Genomic DNA, 24,388 nt, shown 5'->3' on the forward strand with positions numbered 1-24,388 from the left:
TACTGACACATACTTTGCACTACATCTTCTCGTGATGTAGGTTTAGGTTCTCAACATCCAGATCACGCTTAGATCGGTTCCCAATCTCCTATTCAGCAGTATTAGTGGTGAGTCCTCATTCTTCGAGGACAATAGTCATGTTATCATTTCAGCATTTCAGTCTTTTAGTTTCAGTTTTGCTAGACTTAGCTGGGGCATGTCCCAGCACTTCTAGTCAGTTAGAGACTATTTTTAGAAATAGTTAGATTCAACTTTGTATTTCGAGTTGATATTTCTTTTGTATTAAACTCTCAGATTTGATATTAAGATTTAGTATATGGGTATTCCCCATCATTTCAGATTTACTTATTATTAGCTTCCGCATCAGTTTTATTTCTCAGTTTATCTTTAGTATGCTCATGATTATGCCAGCAGGGTTAGCTTGGGGTCACTTGAGATCCTAGGTCCCGTGTCCGCGTCTCGGGGGTAGCTTGGGGCGTGACAAAATTGGTATCAGAGCATTAGGTTTAATAGTCCTAGGATGTCTGAAAAACCACACATAGTAGAGTCCTTTACATAGGTGTGAAGTGCACCACATCTAATGAGAGGGAGGCTACAAAGTGTTTTACGAAAAAATTTCATTTTCTTGTTACTCTTATCGTGCGTAACGTATGATCTAATTTTGTTCTAACTCAACGTTCTACATTTCAGTGATCATGCCTCCTCGTAGAGCTAATGCCAGGAATGCAAACGCAGCTCCTCCAGTCCCAGATCAAGAAGTTTTGAATGCAGAGTTTTGGAACGTCATTAAGATTTTGGTTCAGAGTGTTGCCAACCAGAACAATCAGCGGGCTCCAGTTCATGCAAATGCTAATGTTGGGTCAACTGCAGCTAGAGTGCGGGATTTTGTTAGGATGAATCCGCCAGAGTTCTTAGGATCGCAGATTGGTGAGGATCCCCAAAACTTCATTGATGAGGTCAAGAAGATCTTTGAAGTGATGCAAGTAACTGGGAATGATCGGGTTGAGTTAGCATCTTACCAACTTAAAGATGTGGCTCATATCTGGTATACTCAGTGGAAAGAAAACAGGGGTACAAATGCAGCTCCTATCACTTGGAATTGTTTTAGTGAGACTTTTTTGGACAGGTTTTTCCCAAGAGAGCTAAGGGAGGCGAAAGCTCGGGAATTTATGAACTTAAGGCAAGGTAGCATGACAATGCAAGAGTATGGGCTCAAGTTAACCCAGCTCTCCAGGTATGCTCCTCACACGGTTGCTAATGTCAGGAGTCAAATGAATAATTTTCTATATGGAGTGTTAGATTTGGTAAAGACAGAGTGTAGAAATGCTATGTTGCTAGAAATTATGAGCATCTCTAGGCTCATGACTCATGCTCAGCATGTTGAGGGTGATAAGCTTAGGGAACAGGCTAAGGAGAACAAGAAGGCTAGGACCGAAAACTCTGACTATTCTCAGCAGAAATCGGGTGGTGGAAATTGCTTGCAAGGTCAGCAAAAATTTTCAGCTCCAGCATCTTCATCAGCTAGTGTTCCATCCTCCAAGTTTAGACAAGATTAGAAAGGTAGGGCATCATGCTCTAAGCCTCAAGAAAGTGTTTCAAGTACCAAAACCTACCCAGTTTGCCCTAAGTGTGGTAAGAACCATCCGGGCGAGTGCCTTGCAGGAAAGGAAAAATGCTTTGGGTGTGGTCAGTCTGGTCACAGGTTGAGGGATTGTCCTTCTAAACAGGGTCAAGGAGGAAATGGTAGATCTTAGTCCACAACTTCAGCAGCACCAGCAAGTCGCCCGACTCAACAGGGTAAATCATCTAGTACAGGTGGCGGACAGCGCAAGAACAGGATCTATGCTCTTCAGGCTCGCCAAGATCATGAAGATTTTCCTAATGTAGTCACTGGTATGTTACGAGTCTTTGATCTCAATGTTTATACTTTATTAGATCCAGGGGCTACTTTTTCCTTTTTTACTCCTTATGTAGCAGTTAAGTTTGATGTTAGTCCAGAAACTCTCTCAGAACCTTTCTCAGTCTCTACTCCAGTCGGTGACCCAGTTATAGCTAGATGGGTATACAGAATTGCCCTGTCACAGTCTCCTAGAAAGTCACCTCAGAAGATCTTGTAGAGTTAGAAATGGTATACTTCAATGTCATTCTAGGCATGGATTGGCTACATTCCTGTTATGCCTCAGTCGATTGTAGAACTATGATTGTTCGTTTTCAATTTCTAGGTGAACTAATCTTAGAATGGAAGGGTAGTAGCGTAGCGCCTATGGGCCGATTCATTTCTTATCTTAAGGCTAAAAAAATGATCTCTAAAGGTTGTCTCTATCATCTAGTTCGGGTTAAGGATTCAAAATCTGAAACCCCAACTCTTGAGTCAGTTCCAGTAGTTAATGAGTTTCTAGAAGTGTTTCCTGAAGATCTTCTCGGAGTTTCTCCAGAAAGGGAAATTAACTTTGGAATTGATCTCCTTCCAGATATCCAACCTATTTCTATTCCTCCTTATAGAATGACTTCAATTGAGCTTAAGGAATTAAAAGAGCAGTTGACAGACCTTCTAGACAAAGGCTTCATCAGCCTAGTATTTCACCATGGGGTGCACCAGTATTGTTCATGAAGAAGAAAGATGGTTCTCTCAGAATGTGCATTAACTATAGGCAGTTGAACAAGGTCACAATCAAGAATAAGTATCTCATCCCTAGGATTGATGACTTGTTTGACCAACTTCAGGGTGCTAGTCATTTCTCAAAGATAGACCTCAGATCAGGTTATCATCAGCTCAAGGTCAGAGATAGTGACATTCCGAAAATAGCCTTCAGAACTCAGTATGGTCATTATGAATTTGTAGTTATGTCTTTTGGACTAACCAATGTTGCTGCAACTTTTATGGACTTGATGAATAGAGTGTTCAAGCAGTATTTGGACTTGTTTGTTATCGTCTTTATTAATGATATCCTCATTTACTCTAGGAATGAGGGAGAACATGCGAGTCATTTGAGATTTGTTCTGCAAACTCTCAAGGATCACCAGTTATTCGCCAAATTTAACAAATGCGAATTTTGGTTACGATCAGTAGCTTTCCTTGGGCATATAGTATCCAACGAAGGGATCCTAGTGGATTCCCAGAAAATACAGGCAGTGAAACAATGGCCCAGACCTACCTTTCTTGCACATATCAGAAGTTTCTTGGATCTAGCGGGTTATTACAGAAGGTTTGTGGAAGGATTTTCATCCATAGCTTCACCATTGAATAGGTTGACTCAGAAGATGGTCAAGTTTCAGTGGTCAGATGATTGTGAGAAAAGCTTCGCAGAACTGAAAACTAGGTTGATTACAGCTTCTGTTTTGACTCTACCAGAGGATTCAGACGGTTATGTGATTTATTGTGATGCATCCAAAGTCGGCCTAGGTTGTGTGTTAATGCAGCGAGGTAAGGTTATAACTTATGCTTCCAGACAGCTTAAGGTGCATGAGAAGAACTATTTGACTCAAGACCTCGAGCTTGCAGTAGTAGTGTTTGCACTCAAGATTGGGAGACACTACTTGTATGGTGTTCATGTAGATGTGTTCATGGACCATAAGAGCCTTTAATATGTGTTCACCCAGAAAAAGTTGAATCTTCGCCAGAGAAGATGGCTTGAGTTCCTCAAGGATTATGACATGAGTGTGCATTACCATCCGGGTAAGGCAAATGTAGTAGCAGATGCCCTTAGTAGAATATATATGGGTAGTGTAGCCCATGTTGAGGAAGAAAGAAAAGATCTAGCGAAGAATGTTCACAGACTTGCTCATCTAAGAGTTCGTCTCATGAGTGTATCATATAGTGGTGTGACAGTTCAGAATGGATCAGAATCTTCATTAGTGGCGGAGGTTAAGGAAAAGCAAGACAGTGATCCGATATTGCTCGAAATCAAGGGTGCAGTCCATCAACAGAGAGTTGAGGTTTTCTCTCAAGGGGGAGATGGTGTGCTTCGTTACCCAGGTCGATTATGTGTTCCTAATGTGGGTGAGTTGAGAAAAACATATTCTTGCATAAGCCCATAATTCCAGGTACTCTATTCATCCAGGCGCTATTAAGATATACCGTGATCTGCGGGAAGTCTTTTGGTGGAATAACATGAAGAGGGACATAGCAGATTTTGGGGCCAAGTGCCCCAATTGTCAGCAAGTACTGAAGGTAAAACATCAGAAACTAGGGGGTATGACTCAAGAGATCAACATTCCTACTTGGAAGTGGGAAGTGATCAATATGGATTTCATTACAGGTTTACCTCGTACTCCCAGACAGCATGACTCCATTTGGGTGATAGTTGACAGAATCACTAAGTCTTCTCACTTTTTGGCGGTCAAGACTACAAAATCGGTAGAGGACTACGCCAAGTCTTACATTAATAAGATAGTCAGGTTACATGGGGTTCCTTTGTCTATCATCTCAGATAGAGGTCCTCAATTTACCTCTCATTTCTAGAAGTCATTTCAGAAAGGTCTTGGTACTCAGGTTAATCTTAGCATAACATTTCATCCACAAACAGATGGTCAGGCAGAACATACCATTCAGACCTTAGAGGACATGTTGAGAGCGTATGTGATCAATTTCAAGGGTAGTTGGGATGATCACCTTCCTCTTAGAGAGTTCTCTTACAATAATAGCTACCATTACATCATTCAGATGGTCCTTTATGAGGTATTGTATTGGCGTAGATGCAGATCTCCTGTTGGTTGGTTTGAAGTAGGTGAAGTAGTCTTGATAGAGCCAGATTCAGTCTATTATGCTATGGAGAAAGTGCAACTCATTAGAGACAAACTTAAGACAGCCAGAGTCGCCAGAAGTCTTATGCAGATGTAAGGAGAAGGGAACTAGAGTTCCAAGTTGATGATTAGGTTTTCTTGAAAGTGTCACCTATGAAAGGGGTGATAAAATTTGGCAAAAAATGAAAGCTCAGTCCCAATATGTAGGCCCTTACAAGATTCTGAAAAGGATTGGTAAAGTGGCTTATGAGTTAGAGTTGCTAGCAGAAATAGCAGCAGTGCATCCAGTTTTTCACATCTCACTACTGAAGAAGTGTGTGGGTGATCCATCATCAATAGTGCCATTAGAAAGTGTGGCTGTGAAAGATAGTCTTTCTTATGAGGATGTTCCAGTTGAGATTCTTGATCGTCAGCTTAGAAGATTGAGAAACAAAAAGTCGCTTTAATCAAGGTTTTGTGGAGGAGTCAGTCCGTAGAGGGAGCTACTTGGGAAGCAGAAGCAGCCATGAAGTCCAAGTATCCTCACCTCTTTCCTTCCGATTCCACTCCAGCTTGAGGTAATAGTTCCTCTTCAGTTTTTCAGTCATTCATGCGTAAAATCAGTTTAGCATCATGTTCCTTTAGTTTGTATTTGCATTTTCAGCGTATTTGCAAGTTCTTGGAACTCAGTTCAGTCAGAAATCAGTCTTCAATGTTGGGTGGTAGGGTTGTAGCTCATTTTCTCCATTTCAGCTAGTTTAGTCTTTATTCGAGGACGAATGATCCCAAGGGGGAGATATTGTAACACCTCGGAAACCAGACCTAGAAAAAAATTGCAGAAATTCTAACTAAAGCAGTGAACCACGACAGGGTTCACGGACCCTGATAGGGTCCACGGTCCGTTGACCTGCCCATGGCCATAACTTGGAACTCACCAGGCCCAGGCATCAGACCACGGGAACCTTCACGGTAGATAAGGCCTACTTATTCCACGGGGTGTCAAATGACTTACCTTTTCAACTGGTTTCTGAGATGAAGGCAGAGTATTTCCCTCCAAAAGAGGATATCATTTTGCAAAATGAAGCATCTACAGATCTCTACATCCTCGTAACTGGAGCAGTGGATCTTATATCACACAGGAATGGCATGGATCAGGTAGTTGGCGAGTTGAAGGCAGGGGATGTTTGCGGAGAAGTTGGTGTCCTTTGCTGTAAGCCTCAACATTGTACTGTTTGAACCAAAAGAACATCCCAACTGCTACGCTTGGATCGTACTTCATTTTTCAACATCGTTAAAGAAAATATAGGAGACGGGAGAATAATCATGAACAATCTCCTTCAGCATTTGAAAGAGGAAATGGACACAATAATGACAGAAGTATTACCAAATATAGAACATATATTTACTCCTAAAGAAACAACATCACTAGCTAGAGAAACTGCTTCGTCCAACGACAAATTGAGAAGAAGGGCTAGTTACTCTCGGTATTCACTGATAGGATTTGCGTCTGCACAGCCTGAAGGAGGAAGTGGCCTGGATTATTCTTCAATTACTATTGGCAATTCAAGAATTCCAGGCAGAATAACCATCGGTTGTCTAGAGAAAGCTGATATGCGTAGAAGAGTTGTGCCTTTGCCGGATTCCATACAAGAGCTACTTGATATCGGTGCTGACAAATTTGGCATCTCTCTCATGAAAGTACTAACTAAAGATGGAGCACTTATTGAGGACATTGCAGTGATAAGAGATGGAGATCATCTAGATCTTGCTACTTCAGAAAATTAAACACACCTCAATCGTACATATGTATTTCAGAAATGAATCTGATTGACCTGTAATTTTGTACAGTACATAATAGATCAATAACAAGGCAATGTAATTACCGCACAGAGGAATTTTAGTCATTGAGAAGTAATTGGAAGAAAATGTATAATTTTTTTTTACAAATGACAAATGTTTCTCCTCAATTATATAGAACTAGTGTACACTAAATATCTAGGTATTTGTAGGATCATTGTGGACTTTAAATTTTGGTTGTCTCTAAAAATTTTACAGATAACAATTTTTCCCCCCTTATCTAACTTTGGTGTTGGAGACTTGGAGTATGCCCCAATATAAACACTCCCCTTGAAGATGAAGGCTTCTTTGATCTAAATGCCTGTTCACATATCAGATGTTTTAATTTGGTGGACGAGAAGCTGTTAGTGTTGATATTAGTTGGTCACAACCAGATAGCCTGTTAATATTGATACTGCACTAGGTTTATTGAAGACTTATTCCATTATGTTACACTATTACTTTTCTTTATCTACTACCCTGCTTTAGGGAGTAGGATTTTGTCCATTTACAGGAAAAAAAACTGAGTTAGCAATTGTTTTCGAGTTCCTGCAAGCTCAAGGTGTAGGACTAAAAGGATCACTTTTTTCTTACATTAAGGAGTATTTTGATTACATGGTATATATAGACTAAAATGATAACTTTTCTGTACATTAAGGACTATTTCGATTTAGTGGTGTACATATGAAGGATTAAAATAATCACTTTTTCTGCACATTAAGGACTATTTCGATTACTAGTACATATGACTAATAAATGGTATGCATTTTCAATGTATATTATGAAAATCTTAAGCAATTACAAGAGTTGTAAAACATACTCAGTTATAGGTATCTCAGATGGAGAAGTTGAAGAATTAAATTGTTAATCGATTGAGTTAACAAAAGATCACCATCCTATGAAACAACGAAAAAAAAACACCTATGTCAGTGGAAATGGTACAAGAATTAGACAACAGACCTCCATAGACTCCAGCGAATTGCCGTCATCACCTTCCGAAGCTTCATTGGAACCTCTTCACTTTCCCTATTGACTTAGGTTTTCACCACCGTATGAAAAGAAAGAAAGAAAGAAGAAGATCGAACTTTGCACATGCCAAACGTGTTATATTCTAGTTGTTTTGATGATCTTCACAAATGCAGGGAGCCGGTCCCTGGAAAAGTCCTCTCGTCCAGATTCAAATGGGGTACATCTGATCAGTTGCCACACTAGGTTCAAAAGAAGTCAAGAATTAAGTGCAACTATTGTGGTAAAGTAGTTTTTAGTTTTTATCGTCTTAAATACCACTTAGGGGGTATTCATGGAGATGTAACTCCTTGCTTGGAGGCTCCTATACTTGTGAAAGAAGAACTTAAGGCTAAGATACTCGATAGGAAAAATGAAAATTTAATCAAGGATCTCGAGCAATTTCAGCAAACAAACCTTCCTTTGAAGAGTAATTGGTGTCCTCAAGATGGGGAGACACATGTCACTCAGACTTCTCAAAGTGTAGATTCATCCTCACCCGAGCTTGTTTCTCTCTTGGCTTCAATAGTACTTGCTTCTACTTTCTCCTTCTTTCTGCAGATGTCACTGTGGGTTGTTTGACAAAGTTGAGTTTGCTTTTAGTTACTGTAGTCATGTTTTTAGCATAATAAGTTACCTATATTTAGGATGCATTTGATTTTTAAATATTTGTTAGGTTGTTTTAATTGTTGATATTATTTAGCCTTTTTTGTATGCACATTTTTCTGCATTGTGTTATCAAGTTGGCTTTTTAAAGTTCTATTATGCTTAATAAAAATATTGAGAAATATTTCGTTCAATTCTTTTTGTTGCTCCATTTTTAGAAAACACCAACAGTGGTATCAAGAGCTTCATTGATCTTATGGGATCTCTAAAACTTCCAACGAACTACCATACCATTTTTAACCCGTACCCATTTTAACCCGTTAGGGTTACTATTTTCAATTCTTTCTTTTTTCAACAAATTTTTAACCTAAAAATATGACAAGCAACAGTCTCTTTGAATGCCCCAAAAATTTTCACTGTGAAAACTATCCTATTTGGTTTGTGAAAATGAAATCATATCTTGAAGCCTATGATATGTGGAAAGTTGTAATGGAAGATATACTCTTATAACCTCTCCCTACAACTCCTACAATTGCCCAAATTAAATCTCATTTGAATGAAAAAACAAAATATTCCAAGCCAAAATGGTAATTCAAAAGTTAGTCGTGGATTCAATTTTTTCTAAAATCATTGCTTGTGAGAAGAAAAAAGAAGCCTGAAACTTTTTAAAAAATAATATCAAAGAAGTGAACAAGTCAAACAAAGGTAAATTTTGAATTTGAAAATGGATTATAATTATCTTAGGATGCAAGAGTATGAAACTATTGTTTAAGTATTTTTATAAGATATCTTTGATTGTTAATAAAATGAGGTTGCTTGGCGAGGATTTCAAAGATTACAAAATAGTAGAAAAAATTCATGTGACAATTCCAGAAAGATTTGACTCAAGAATTTATTCTCCGGAAGAATTTAAAGATCTCTCTACTATCTCTATTGAAGAACTACATAGTGCTCTTCAAGCATAAGAGCTAACAAGACCCTTCCTGCAAGAAAATATTACTAGGGGTTCTTTTAATGCACGAAACAGGAAAAAAAAAAGGTAGTTATTCTCTTAGCAAATACAGCTACCTTATCACTTGCTTTAAAGGTGATAATGTCTGAAACTAAACATTCCATTGATGACATTTTCGAGAACCATTGAGAGAATGTAGCTTAAGTTGAGTCTCTGATCAATCATTTGCCATATTGAGGACAATCACCAACTTTGATCAAACATAGGAAGAAAATTGAAAAGATGAAGACAAAATTAATGATGAAGCTGAAGTCTTAATTTCAAATAGAGAGACAAACAATACGATTGTTAGAAGCTTTGAAGTTGACAAACTATTTATCGAAGGACTGAAAAAGGAATCCAGTGGTGGATCTTATGGTTGTGTTGAGGTTTCGAAGAAAATTAAGGGTTATAGCATAATTGAATCACATGAATAGGCTAATATAAATGAAATCTCTTGATCATTGTCTAAAAGCCCACGACAACAACTGTTCTTGTTTTTCTTTTGGCTTCAATGGTACTTGTTTTTGCTTTTTCCTTCTTCTTTCTGAATATATCACTCTACGTTGTTTGACAACAATCATAGAATCTCTAGGAGTCTTTTCACCCTTTGTCAAGTTGTTGTTTCCAATCACATTGGACTTCTCTAAGTCTTTGCTTTCACCACATGTCCTTCTTATGTTTGAAGTATCTGCAACTTCTTTTCCCTGAGCCTGTATTCCAACATAAGAAGTTTTAAACGATTGGGCTGCAGGATCCAACTACCAGCAACTAGAGGGAGCATTTGGTGCTTCTAGACTGGTGAGCATATATGAAGGGATCTAAAGAGAGAAGCGAAACATCTCTTCCGTCGAATTATGAAAATATTTAGGGTCTAAATGCTGACGGAGCACTAACATGAAGCCAACTACTTTGAATAATGGATGACCTGTGACACCTAATTCCTTCCCAGTGTAGTCGCCAAGCACTTCCATAGAATCAAAGTTGTATATCATATTATTCGGGGTTAGTGCATTCCATTTACGAGACAAGTGCATGTTCAGAGCCCAAATATCCCCTTTTATGTGGATAATTTGGATACCACCACCAACCCCTTTCACCCACCTGACCTTGTATATGCTTACCCTAGCTTGTATATAATTATCCAGTTGATACATTTGTATATGCTCACGTTAGCTAGTATATCATTATCTATTTATGAGGATGAATCTACACTTTTAGAAGTCTGAGCGCCACGTGTCTCACTATCTCCAAAGCACCAATACCTCTTCAAAGGAAGGTTTGGGTGCTGAAGTTGCTCAAATTTCTTGTTTAAATTGTCATTTTTTCTATCAAGTATCTCAGCTTTAAGTGCTTCTTTCACAAGTATAGGAGCCTTCAAGCAAGGAGTTACATCTCCACGAATACCTCTTTAGTGGCACTTGAGCCGATAAAAACTAGAAACAACTTTACCACAATACTTACACTTAATTCTTGACTTCTTCTGATCAGTTGCCACACTATGTTCAAAAGAAGTAAGGAATTAAGTGAAACTATTGTGGTAAAGTAGTTATTAGTTTTATCGGCTTAAATACCACTTAGGAGGTATTCCTGGAGATGTAACTCCTTGCTTGGAGGCTCCTATACTTGTGAAAGAAGCACTTAAGGATGAGATACTCGATAGGAAAAATGAAAATTTAATCAAGAATCTCTAACAGCTTCAGCACCCAAACCTTCCTTTGAAGAGGAACCGGTGCCCTTGAGATGGTGAGACACATGTCGCTCAGACTTCTCAAAGTGTAGATTCATCCTCACCCGAGCTTGTTTCTCTTTTGGCTTCAATGGTACTTGCTTCTGTTTTCTTCTTCTTTCTGCAGATGTCACTGTGGGTTGTTTGACAAAGTTGAGTTTGTTTTTAGTTACTGCAGTCATTTTTTAGCATAATAAGTTACCTATCTTTAGGATGCATTTGATTTTTAAATATTTGTTAGGTTGTTTTAATTGTTGAGATTATTTAGCCTTTTATGCATGCACATTTTTCTGCATTATGTTATCAAGTTAGCTATTTAAAGTTCTATTATGCTTAATAAATATATTGAGAAATATTTCAATCAATTCTTTTTGTTGCTCCATTTTTAGAAAACACCAACAGTGGTATCAAGAGCTTCATTGATCTTATGGGATCTCTGAAATCTTCCAACGAACTACCATACCATTTTTAACCCGTAAGGGTTATCCATTTTAACCCGTTTGGGTTACTATTTTCAATTCCTGCTTTTTTCAACAAATTTTTAACCTAAAAATATGACAAGCAACAGTCTCTCTTTGAATGCCCCAAACATTTTCACTATGAAAACTATCCTAATTGGTCTGTGAAAATGAAATCATATCTTGAAGCCTATGATATGTGGAAAGTTGTAATGGAAGATATACTCTTATAACCTCTCCCTACAAATCCTACCATTGCCCAAATTAAATCTCATTCAAATGAAAAACCAAAAATTTCAAAGCCAAAATGGTAATTCAAAATTTAGTCGTGGATTCAATACTTTCTAAAATCATTGCTTGTGAGAAGAAAAAAGAAGCTTGAAACTTTTTTAAAAAATAATATCAAGGAAGTGAACGAGTCAGACGAAGGAAAATTTTGAATTTGAAAATGGATTATAAATCTCTTAGGATGCAAGAGTATGAAACTATTGCTTAAGTATTTTGATAAGATATATTTGATTGTTAATAAAATGAGGTTGCTTGGCGAGGATTTCAAAGATTACAGAATAGTAGCAAAATTCCTGAGACAATTCCAGAAAGATTTGACCCAAGAATTTATTCTCCGAAAGAATTTAAAGATCTCTCTACTATCTCTATTGAAGAACTACTTAGTGCTCTTCAAGCATACGAGCTAAGAAGAGCCTTTAGGCAAGAAAATATTGCTGGAGGTTTTTTTTATGCACAAAACAGGAAAAAAAAAATTAAAAAACAGGTAGTTATCCTCTTTGCAAATATTGCTTTAGAAAAACACACTTGGAAATTTTGGTAGAGACCTGATGCAATATGTTGAAATTGCATACAAGCCGGTCATGTTACAAAAGTGTGCAAGCTTATAAATAATTCTCAAGCACAAAGAGTAGAAGCAGAAATCGAGGAGGGGCTACTTTTTTAAATTGCAGTATCTAAAGCAAAGGAGTGTTGAGTTTGCTCTTAGTTAATGTAGTAATTTTTTAGCATAGTAAGTTACCTAGCTTTAGGATGATTTTGAATATTAAATATTTGTTAGGTTGTTTTAATTTTTTATATTATTTAGCCTTTCTGAATTTTTGTTATGCGCATTTTTTGCATTATGTTGTCAAGTTGGCTATTTAAAGCCCTATTATAATTAATAACGATATTGAGAGATATTTCAATCAATTCTTTTTGCTGCCCCATTTCTAAAAGAACACCAACCGACAATAATCATGGAATCTCTAGGAGTCTTAATTTATGGACATAGGAAGCAAATGGAAAAGATGCAGACAAAATTTATGATGAAGCTGAAGTCTTAACTTCGAATAAAGAGACTAACAATATTATTTTCAGAAGCTCTAAAGTTGACAAACTATTTATCATAGAGCTCAACATGGAACCTAGTGGTGGATCTTATGGTTGTGTTGAGATTTGAAAGAAAATTAATGGTTATATCATAACTGAATCGCATGCGATGGCTAATATTAATGAGATCTCCCAATCATTGTCTAGAAGTCCTCGACAACAACCGAACTTGTTTCTCTCTTGGATTCAATGGTACTTGCTTCTACTTTCTCCTTCTTCTTTCTGAATATGTCACTATGGGTTGTTTGACAACAATCAAGGAATCTCTAGGAGTCTCTTCACCCTTTGTCAAATTTTTGTTTCCAACAACATAGGACATCTGTAAGTCTTTGCTTTCACCACATGTCCTTCCTATGTTTGAAGTATTTGCAACTTTTTCCTGAGCCTATATTCCAACATCTGACATGACTCTAAGAAGTTTTAAAGGCAGAGTTGCAGGATCCAACTCCCAACAACTAGAGGGAGCATTTGGTGCTTCTTGACCAGTGAGCATATATGAAGGGATCTAAAGAGAGAAGCGGAACATCTCTTCCCTCTGATTATGAAAATATTGAGCATTCAAATGCTAACGGAATACCAACATGAAGCCAACTACTTTGACTAATGGATGAACTGTGACACCTAATTTCTTCTCAATGTAGTCGCCTAGCACTTCCACCGAATCAAAGTTGTATATCATCTTATTCGGAGTTAGCACATTCAATTTAGGAGAATGCTTGTACAGATCCCAAACATCCCCTTTTATGGGGACAACTTGGATGACACCACCAACTCCTTTCACCCACTTGACCTTGTATACGCGTAGCTTAACTTGTATATAATTATCCTATTGATACATTTGTATATGCTTACCCTAGATTGTATATCATTATCTATTTGTAAGGATACACTTTTAGAAGTCTGAGTGACATATGTCTCACCATCTCGAGGGCACCAATTCCTCTTCTAAGGAAGATTTGGATGTTGAAGTTACTCGAAATTCTTGATTAAGTTTTCATTTTTCCTATCAAGTATCTCAACTTTAAGTGCTTCTTTCACAAGTATAGGAGCCTCCAAGCAAGTAGTTACATAATACCTCCTAAGTAGTACTTAAGTCGATAAAAACTAGAAACAACTTTACCACAATAGTTGCACTTAATTCTTGACTTCTTCCGATCAGTTGCCATACCATGTTGATGAATGCCAATTTTTTTCTGGAGTCATTTCCCACCTTTATATTGAGTGTTCTTCAACTGCCAAACTACAATGCATGAGTTGTTAAGACCTCTTTAAACTAGAGGTTTCAGAATGAAAGTTATGGGTACTCTCTAGTTTAAAGGGGTCTTAACAACTCATGGATTGTAGTTTTATAGTTGAAGAAAACTCAATATAAATGTGGGAAATGACTCAATATAAAATTGATATTCATCAACATGGTGTGGAAGTTGATTAGAAGAAGCTAAAAATTAAGTGCAACTATTGTGGTAAAATTGTTTCTGGTTTTTATCGGCTTAAGCAGCACTTGGGAAGTATTCATGGAGATGTAGCTCCTTTCTTGGAGGCTCCTATACTTGTGAAAGAAGCACTTAAAGCTGAGATACTTGATAAGAAAAATGAAAATTTAATCAAGAATTTCTAGCAACTTCAGCACTCAAACCTTCCTTTGAAGAGGAACTGGTGCCCTCGAGATAGTGAGACACATGCCACTCTGACTTCTCAAAGTGTAGATTCATCCTCACAAGAGATTTCGAAATCATTATCAATCAAAAAAGGGGTATAGGGAGGGGGAGCTGAAACTACTGAAGGCACCAAAATTACTTGATCATAGTTTAAAAGCCCCCGGCAGCAACTGAGCTTGTTTCTCTCTTGGCTTCAATGGTACTTGCTTCTGCTTTATCCTTCTTTCTACATATGTCACTGTGGCTTGTTAGAAAATGTTGAGTTTTTAGTTATTGCAGTCATTTTTTAGCATAATAAGTTACCTATACTTAGGATGAATTATACATGTACTAGTGTTAGCATCTGCACGATATTAAAGAATATCGATCCTAGCTATGAAATTGCAGTTTAGTATAAGCATCCGTACGATATTAAAGATTAATGATCCTAGTTATTAAATTTTAGTCTAAACTATTCTTTTATACTAATAATTTGTGGATCGGGAAATTCAATGACGCCTCCTGGTCTTAGAATATATTTCTCTTGCTTTGCCACAGCTTGATCACGTCTATGATTTCTATTTCGAAAAGTTTTCATGATTGGGAATATGGGCATGTTGCATATTTTCAGTTCATCTAGTATCTTGTTGTAATTTTGAACGGTGAACTCTGTTGGGAAGTTCAATTAAGATCGTTGAGTGATTGGCTTGGACCTATTTTTCTTGTTCTAGGACTGAATTTTCTTAACTAGGCGCGGTTCGAATTGTTATGGCATTGCATCTTTCCAGTTCAATTTAGTTCAGTTCTTATTTATCAAAAGTCTAGTTTTAAAAACTTTCTGAACTAAATTGAGTATAAAGTGTAAACCAATTTATATAAAATGTACGAAAATAGTCTAAACACCAAATTTATCACATAAGTGGGAGTTGACTCCAATGTAAACAAAAATTTAAAGAAGAAAGTACGAATCACAAGAAAGAAAATTACATCAGAAAATTCGAAATGCATTATCAAATTACCCTTCTGTTTTGGATCAATGGGCTATTTGTGTTAGAAGTACTACCCGAACTATATTGTCCAGAAAAGTTGCTGCTATTTGTATTGGAATTGGAACTATATTGTCCAGAGAAATTGTCGATGCCTGCATTAGAGTCAATTGGAATGGTATAAAGATCTGATAATTCATCTTCGTTCTCTTCATGTCCATGTTCATTTGCCCAAGGGTTATTTTTTGTGAACTTTCTTAAATTTTCAAGTTCCATTGCTACTTCTTTCATCGTAGGCCTATCTTCACCGTGCAAACTAAGGCAACTCTTCACTAGCTCAGCCACCTTTTGGAGTTGCTCAAGGCTTCCTTCTCTTACCACTTTGCGATCAAGAATTTGAAACAATTGATTCTTTCTCATGGACAAAACAAAATACTCTGCCAAATTCTTGTCCACATCATTTCTATCCCTCGAAATAGGTTTCATCCCTGTCAAAAGTTCAGCAAGAACTACTCCAAAACTATAAACATCACTTTTCTCAGTCAATTGACTTGTGCGAAAATATTCAGGATCTAGGTATCCTAATGTCCCTTGAACCATTGTAGCAAGATGTGTTTGATCAATAGGGATTAACCTTGAAGCACCAAAATCTGCCACTTTCGCGGTGTAAACATCATCCAATAATAAATTGGCTGACTTGACATCTCTATGGATTATTGGCATTTGTGCAGATGAATGAAGGTAAGCAAGTGCACTTGCTGTCTCACTAGCAACTCTTAACCGATTTTGCCAAGATAACCAAGGTGCTCCATTTCGATTGTGGATATGCTCGTAAAGAGTTCCATGAGAAATGTATTCATAGACAAGTAAAGGAACTTCAGCTTCCAAACAACATCCAAAGAGTCTCACCACATTTCGATGGTTGACTTGAGTAAGAATAAGTACCTCATTGATGAACTGTTCAATCTGTTCCTCTTCCATAAACTTTGATTTCTTAATAGCAACTATGCGATTATCAGGTAGAATACCTTTGTAGACAATTCCATTTCCACCACGACCAAGAATTCGATCTGTGGCATAGTTGTTTGTAGCCTTCTTCAGCTCCGCAGCTGTAAAGATTTTGGTTGCTTCCACACCACCCTCGTTTGAAGAGATACGTTGTTTCAAGACCAAACCACCATTTTGTTGGAAGAATTTCTCGCGAAGTTTAATGAGTTTTCTTTTCTTGATGCTGAAATAGAGCCATGTTGTCCCAACCACTAGGGATACAAAACCAACACTCATACCTGTATTTATCGAACAAATTTGTTGGAATTAGAAATTCAACAGATCGAACGAACATGCATGTAATTTTATTTTTTCACTTCAAGAAATGATTCATGATTTGTCACTACCATGTATAAGCCATGACTTTTTGATAGAATGTAAGCAAGACGTTTATCTATATGCGAGTAGTGACAAATAAAATTTGAATTCTGAGAAACTTACCAACAGAAAACTTGATCCATGGGAACTCGGAGTTCGAGTTTGGTGCAATACAGCCACGACCATTCTTTCTGCCATCACCAGAGAATCCTTCTGGACAAGAACAATTGTAACTCCCTGGCGTGTTTGTGCAAATTTGTTCACATGAATTGGTATTTGGATCTGCACATTCATCAATATCTGGAATGCAAAACAGATAGTATTAATCCCTCAATATAACAAAAACAACTTTTAGCAGCAATAAGTATGCACATTGACAAAGAGTGTTAAAGTCTTTACAATTATCATTAGATTTAATATCACAATATGCTTTAAAGACACTTATAAAGAGTGTCAATTGCCTCTAAAAGAACATATTTAGCGGCAATTAAGTTGTTTTCATTAATTAATTGTCGTTAGAGAACATTTTTGATGTAGTGTCGGACGTTTTGTCGATTGAATCTTGTCATGTTAAATTTAATATATGTCAAATGTATCAAAATAACCTTTAATCTTATAGTGTTAAACATTTCATGTGGAAAGTTGGAATTGTAATATTCTTTTTCAAATAGAGTAAAAACGAGAAGTACACAAACAAAATGAGACAGATGGAATAACATAAATACTTGTAATTGCCTATATGATATACGATTGCGTTCAGCATAAAACCTGTAGATGATGTGAGAGTGTACAAAAATCAAATTACCTTGGCAGCCAGAGCCTATATATGGATTGCCTTCATATCCCGAGTTGCAGTTACACCGATAGCCACCAATGCCAGTGTCAGAATCAACACACTGGCTATTATCGAGGCAAGCATAATCGTTACTTTCCCGTGCTTCAACACAAGTAAGATTTCCAATGGCCCAATCTAGCACAATAGGGACATTATCCATAATCTTCTTTGCAAAATTAACATCACTGAGATCCTCTACACCTTGGAACTCGAATCGACTAGCTTCACCAAGAAACGAATATCCACATGGATTAAACGACCAAGATAAACTATGATTTCTCGTGGTGATCATAGTTGTATTGTAATATTTCAAGCCTTTTGGTATTATCATTTGGCAACAACCGGAACTCATACATCTTCCTTTAGTTACATCACTTGTACTTCTGCAGGCAGTGGGGCAACCATTAGCGAAGTTAAGTGCGGTCATTAGAGCACCATCATCACAACCAACCACCGTGAATCTGCAGAGGTGAATTTATAATTTAGAATAAGTATGTAAAGAGACCACGAGTTCAGCTCAAGTTGAGTTATGACTCGTCCATCATGCTATTGGATCAAAACGAATAGAGTAGTGAGATTACACTGTTTTAACTACTATGAAATTAATTTAAGAATTATGTAAACTAATTGCAAATGCGCCTCGTACCTGTTTAGGGAAGAAAAACTGTAAGGACTTGATCTTCCTAAACCCATCCAAGCAGGTTCATTTTGAACCAAAACTCCTGTTTGTGAGTAACACTTTATATTTATGGTATTTGATATCCGCATTTCTGCATCCGAGATGTCGTAGACTTGCATGTTCCATATGAGTGGTGTTGGAGAATCTGTTGTAGTAGTATCACAATTGATTTCAAAATTAGGATTTAATCCACAACCAGAACCTATTCCAATTCCAAATGGATATGGAACGGTAAGGTTCCCACATTGTTTTGGACATCCTGGTTTTGTTATGTTAGCAGGTTTGGTTATTGTGTAGGTGGTGGCGTTGGCGTTGGTTGGCGGAGAAGTGGCGTTCGTGGGCGTAGAAGGAGGAGGAGAAGTGGTGTTAGAGGGAATAATTTGGGCGGTGGTTAGTGTTAAGATTAGCATAAAACAGAGGAGTGGGAAAGAAAACAGAGCAACTTGATTATGCTGCATGGTGTTGAATTATTATGGAAATTAAAATAACGTACTAACTAAAGGGTTCAATATATAGCACTAAGAAGAAAATGACCTTAGAGAAAAAAAAATAATGTCTATTGGCCTAGTGGGGTATAATCAACTACTCATATTCGGTTTGATTCCCCCTCAATACAGAGTCGTTTTGTTAGACAGTGGTTTGCCCCAATATGAGATTTTCTGACACGAATTTTGGATTTAATGAACTCCAATATGAATACCGAACACTTGATGGGAAAGAAAAAAAAAAACTAATCATATTCAATATAATTTCTTAGATATTGTGAATGAAAACAAGGCAAGAGTACTAGATAAAAATTTAGAAGGCGTTGACAATTATAGTTGTCTTTTTAATAATGTGTTCACCAAACAATAGAAGACTTTGACAAAGTCAAAGTCTACAAGGAATCATTTAAATGAATGCAATGCAATGTTTTTGCTTGTAAAGTAGCGTGTATATTTGTGTTATGAATAAGCTGATTCAGAAATTGCGGTTAATTAAAAAAAAAATCTTTAAGAATTAATATGAATTTTCACAAGAAGCTGAGTTAACTCTTGAAATAGCGGAAGCTAAAAAAATGCTAAAAGAAGGAATTACTTTATTTGGTTCGTATCAATTAAGTTTAGTCAATGTCAATGTTCTACTTTTTACCTTAATTTCTGTCACGAGTCATGCACCATTTCGACAGTACATATTGATTGGCAAGGCTATTTTTTGCAGTTTTATATTTACTTCTCTAAATGTGGCCTTTTCTTTTAATCTTGATTGATACTCCCTCCATTTAATAAGTAAATTCTTCGGACTATTTTCATAGTTCAAAATAAGGTGATTTTTTCAAATTTTAAGAAAATTATTGGGGCTTTTCTCCATATTTACCTTTCATTTAATGAGGTTCTTAGTTATTTTATTTCTAAGGAAATTACTTGAAATAATTAAGGCATAATCGTAAACATGACCCTTTAACTTGGCGTCAACTGACAATTATGAACTTTTAACTTAGGGTATGCACAAGTAGACACTTAAACTTGACACGAAGAAATGAACACATTCGTCCTATATGACATTTTTGTGTCCTACATGACGTCCTACATGTATTATGTCATGTAGAATATGTGTGTTTATTTATTCAATTTTATACAAGCTTAGTGTCTACTTGTGCACACTCAAAGTTGGAGGATATAGTTGTCTGCTTAAAGGGTCATATTCATGTATTATACCAATAATTAAAAAAATAATAGTAAAAAGTAGCCGTTAATTTATGGATTTGGCTTCTCTCCGATAGAAGTACACATGTAACTCATTTAGGATAGCATCGGATGAACGAAAGAGATCTCCTTTAGGGGATCGTTTAGTGTGAGGGATAATAATAAATAGTGATGGGGTAAGAAAATAGTGATGGGATAAAACTATTGTATCTTGTTTGGTTGCCATGTTTGGGATAACTTATCCCACCATTTATATCATAGTGATGGGATAAGTATTCCACCATTTATATCATAGTGATGGGATAAGTTATCCTACCATTTCTATCATAGTGATGGAATTAGTTATCCATATACATGGTGGGATAAGTTATCCCAGGATAGCTAACACTAGGATAACTAATCCTGGGATAACTTGTTTCCAACCAGACGACCCCTTATAGTTTATATAAAAGAAAAATAAATATACAATATAATAATTTCATGCACGTGTTTTATTGATCTATATTTTTTGTTACTTTTTATCAATCACCTGTGGAAAATTAGTCATGTACTCAGAGACAAGCCAAGGTTAGGAATTTGTGTGTTCTAAATCATTTTTGTTTGGAGGTTCACGTGTTATTGATAAACATATATTTATTTAATTTTCTAATATAAATATATGGTCTACGAAAAAGCTAGTGAAATCGTCCGAACCATGAACATAAAATCGATGTTCCTATTATTCTTCCAATTAGAGGCCGTAAAGTTTTAAATTTGAATACACTAAGATTCAAAGGACTTGCCGACTACGGACAAAAGAACTTTCCATATAAATACAAAAATAACTTGGAAGAACGGCATATTATGGAAAAGAAGAGGAATTGAGTTATATGTTCTTTTTTCAAACCACTTGACAAGAAAATTGTACTCATTCTTAGTGAATTGTTGGGATACGATATATTTCTTACGAAAAAAAGTGTTCATCTTTGTTGCACCTTTTTTTCATTTTTTTCAAGTGCATATTTAGATGAGTGACACTTTTTATATTTAAAAATTTAGAGGTCTAAATTAAATTTAATTTAACAATCCTTTTAAACTATAATTAAAGAACAAATTAGGAAAAAACTCACAAACTTTAATAAGTTGAGAAAACTTTCATCTTCAACTAATTTTGGCTCCTCATTTATATCAGCATTTTTAATTATATTTTCTAATTTCCTTTTGATTAATTTTAATTTTATTTATAAATTCAATAAAATGAAATCATGAATATCCTTAATAAAAAATATATAGAAGATACAAAACACATAAAAAGAACTTGAGATAATCACTAAAAAATTGGTATTACAAAAGACAATTTTTAGATCATATTTTTAAAATTACTTTATAAGCATATAACATAAAAAATTAAAATCTTGTAAATTACCTTTGACAGAAAAAAAATATCTACTTTTTGTTGACTAAAAAGATAAGCATTTGAAAAATAAAATCATGCCAGAATTGAAAAAAATAAATCGAGAGGAAATACTGTAGTATAATAATATTTGTAAAATGCGAGAATAATTTTTGTTTAAAAATAAAGTTGGACTCTTTTTTTTTTCTTAATTATTTTGCTGCTATTTTTGTCAGATATTAAAAAAGAACCAAGAATATTCTTATATTTAGATTAGGCAAATGATATTAATGGAGAGGTAAAACATATATCATAAAAACAATGATGTTAATAATGAGGAGCCAAAATTAGTGAAAGGTGAAATTTTTCTTACTAAAGTTGGTGATGAGTTCGTCAGTGGATAAAGATTATGAATTAATCTAATTAAATCTCAATACAAACATCAAATAGTAAAACACATGCCAATACAGTGTTTGAATATCTAAAAAGTCATACATTTGGCTAAAAGTTGACTAGTGCTCCGTGGACCCAAAAAAAAATGAAATGTGGTTCAATAATTGATGATTGATATTCTTTCTTGCATTGAAAATGATTCTTAGAGTCGACATTCAGGATTTGAACGAGAAATTGTACACATGATTATTAGGGATGGCAATGAGTAGGGATGGACGATATGGTGTAGTATGATACGGTATTTGAAAGTTTTAATATCGTAACTTTGGTATTTGGTTTTAAAAAAATATTATATTATTACCATATCAATTTAATTCAGTATGGTTCGGTATATCAAAATTCACTTTCGATATATGGTATGGTAAATTGGTAATCATAGTTTGTTTAATTTCAATTAATATATACTCATATAATAGAGTATTATGATTTCAACAAATAAAAAACGTTCCAATTATTGTATCATACTAACACATTGCACATGTAGAAATATATATTCAAAATAAAGTACAAACAACTCCTTTTGTTAATTAGTTATATTTTAAATACATTTCAATCAAAATAGAGTAGTCAAAGTTTCAACTACTAAACATTTAGTTTATACTTATACTAGGTTACATATTTGTAATTAGTGTGTGTGTTATTTATGTAACTATATATTTCAGTATGATATTCAATAATTCAGTATGTTATTTCTAAATACCAAATACCGTATCGAATACCAAAAATATGAAAATGTATACCATATACCACACCAAATATCATAATACCAAAACCACGATATTAAAATTTTTGGTATGGTATGATAATTTGGTATATACCATATCATGCCCACCCCTAGCAATGAGGCGGGCGGATATGAGGCAGGACAGGTTTTAGGTTATGTGGGCAGGTGCGGATTTTAGGCTATATGGGGCGAAGCGGATGTGTTTGAAATATTCATTTTAGAAAGCTATGCAGGGCGGGATGAGTTGTGATTTTATGCGGGCTTAAACAAAATAATAGCTAAAAAAATTATAAATTCAATTGTATATAAATGAATTATTAGAACCAAGTTCACCATAAGTATATATGTTGATTACATATATTTTCAATTGTGAAAAAAATAACTAATTATATTTGTAAAATGATAGACATACCTGATGTATTAAATTAATTACTCTTCATAATTAAGCATTAATTATTTTTAATCTTAAACCACATAGATAGTACATCATATTTATTGTATTAGTAGTATATATTATTGATAATTTTTCCTTAATTAATTGATCTGTAAAGTATACTTTTTTGCCGATTCTTGACGTTTGGTTCTCCAATTCACTGGGTTTCACTTATACAATATTTTTTAGTCTCCNCCCCCCCCCCCCCCCCCCTTTTTTCATTTCACCAACTCGTGTAGTTATAGATTAGAGAAATATAATATTTATTACTCCATCTGTCCCAATTTATGTGACTTACTTTCATTTTTAATCAGTTCCAAAAAGAATGACACATTTCTATATTAAGTAACAATTTAACTATAAAATGTCTGTTTTACCCTTAATGAAATGATTTACAACCACACATATTTTTATCATTCATTTTGGACCACAAGTTTTAAAAGTCTTCATTTCTTTCTTAAACTCTGTGCCGAGTCAAACTACCTCACATAAAATGGGACGAAGGGAGTAATACGCTATTTTTGTTCCATTTTATGTATGTAAAAACTGATAGTATTATAAAGGACGAAACATTAGTTTAATGTTTTTCGCAATATAAGATTCACAACTGTATATGTCATATTATAATTTGTACTTTTAATATCTTAATTAGTTAAAAAGAAAAAAAAATATGCAGGGTGGGGCAGGGAGAAGCGGGTCTATGCGGCCCATGGGGAAGAATAAAAAAATTTGCCACACGGAATAGGGCGAAGCGAGTTGAAAACTCTATGGATTTAGGTTGGTTTGGCCTGCAACCGCCCCGCACACCCCATTTGTCATCCTTATACCTGATAAATTGATGATAAGTGTAAGAACATTCCTACCACAATAATAGGAACTTTCATTCATCAGTCAATTCATCATATGAGATTAGCTACAGCACAAATTAATATAAAAAAGACAAAGATGGGAGTGTTTTATTTGTGATTAATTTTTAAAATATATTTAGTTTACATCTTTTTTATCGACAGTTTAAAAAATATATTTGGTTCAACTTTTTTATCCTCTTTTAGTTATTCACACATTTGAGGATATATTCTTTGTACAAAATATATTTTGTAGTGATATTATACTCTTTGCAACCTCAAAACATATGCCTAAAATTTTTATAAAGATCACAAGACAGTTACGCTGATCAGAATTTTTGTTTTGAAAATTCAGTGTGATTTATACAAACTAGGTCCACTTTTGATGCCTATCTTGTTTCATTTTAAACTGATGAAATCACTAACTATTAAATAGGCATTTGATTGTGTATTCTAGGTGTAAATACTCTTGTACAAGCTAAAGAAAAATTGTTTGACAAAGTTGGCCTGCTTGTTTGGTCTAGGACATAAAAGATTAGAACTCCTTCAGTTGTGGCAGTGTTACGACCCAGATCGTCGGAAGTGACACCCACACTAAACCACCTAGTGAGAGGACCAACAACTAACCCAACTAAATCCAACACCCCATT

At 35.4% G+C, this 24,388-nt stretch overlaps 1 protein-coding gene across 1 annotated transcript; it reads right to left on the minus strand.

Annotated features, from left to right (window-relative positions):
* Nucleotides 1–15,216: 15,216 nt before the first annotated feature.
* On the minus strand, nucleotides 15,217–18,684 carry LOC125870730 (wall-associated receptor kinase 2-like). Its single transcript, XM_049551231.1, has 4 exons — nucleotides 18,194–18,684; nucleotides 17,518–18,008; nucleotides 16,836–17,012; nucleotides 15,217–16,633 (listed from the first exon to the last, which is right to left on the minus strand). Exons 1-4 carry the CDS (start codon nucleotides 18,682–18,684, stop codon nucleotides 15,372–15,374), a joined length of 2,421 nt encoding a protein of 806 aa, XP_049407188.1. The 3' UTR covers nucleotides 15,217–15,371.
* Nucleotides 18,685–24,388: the final 5,704 nt, after the last annotated feature.

Source organism: Solanum stenotomum, chromosome 7 (assembly GCF_019186545.1).
Source record: "Solanum stenotomum isolate F172 chromosome 7, ASM1918654v1, whole genome shotgun sequence".
Lineage (NCBI taxonomy): Eukaryota > Viridiplantae > Streptophyta > Magnoliopsida > Solanales > Solanaceae > Solanum > Solanum stenotomum.

Bases quoted from the DNA above. Each gene is read 5' to 3' on its own strand.
- LOC125870730 (XM_049551231.1), bottom strand. From the start codon at position 18,684: ATGCAGCATAATCAAGTTGCTCTGTTTTCTTTCCCACTCCTCTGTTTT. The intron at 18,009-18,193 runs GTACGAGGCGCA...TCACCTCTGCAG, and splicing joins AGTTTTTCTTCCCTAAACAG to ATTCACGGTGGTTGGTTGTG. The intron at 16,634-16,835 runs GTAAGTTTCTCA...CGATAAATACAG, and splicing joins ATGGATCAAGTTTTCTGTTG to GTATGAGTGTTGGTTTTGTA.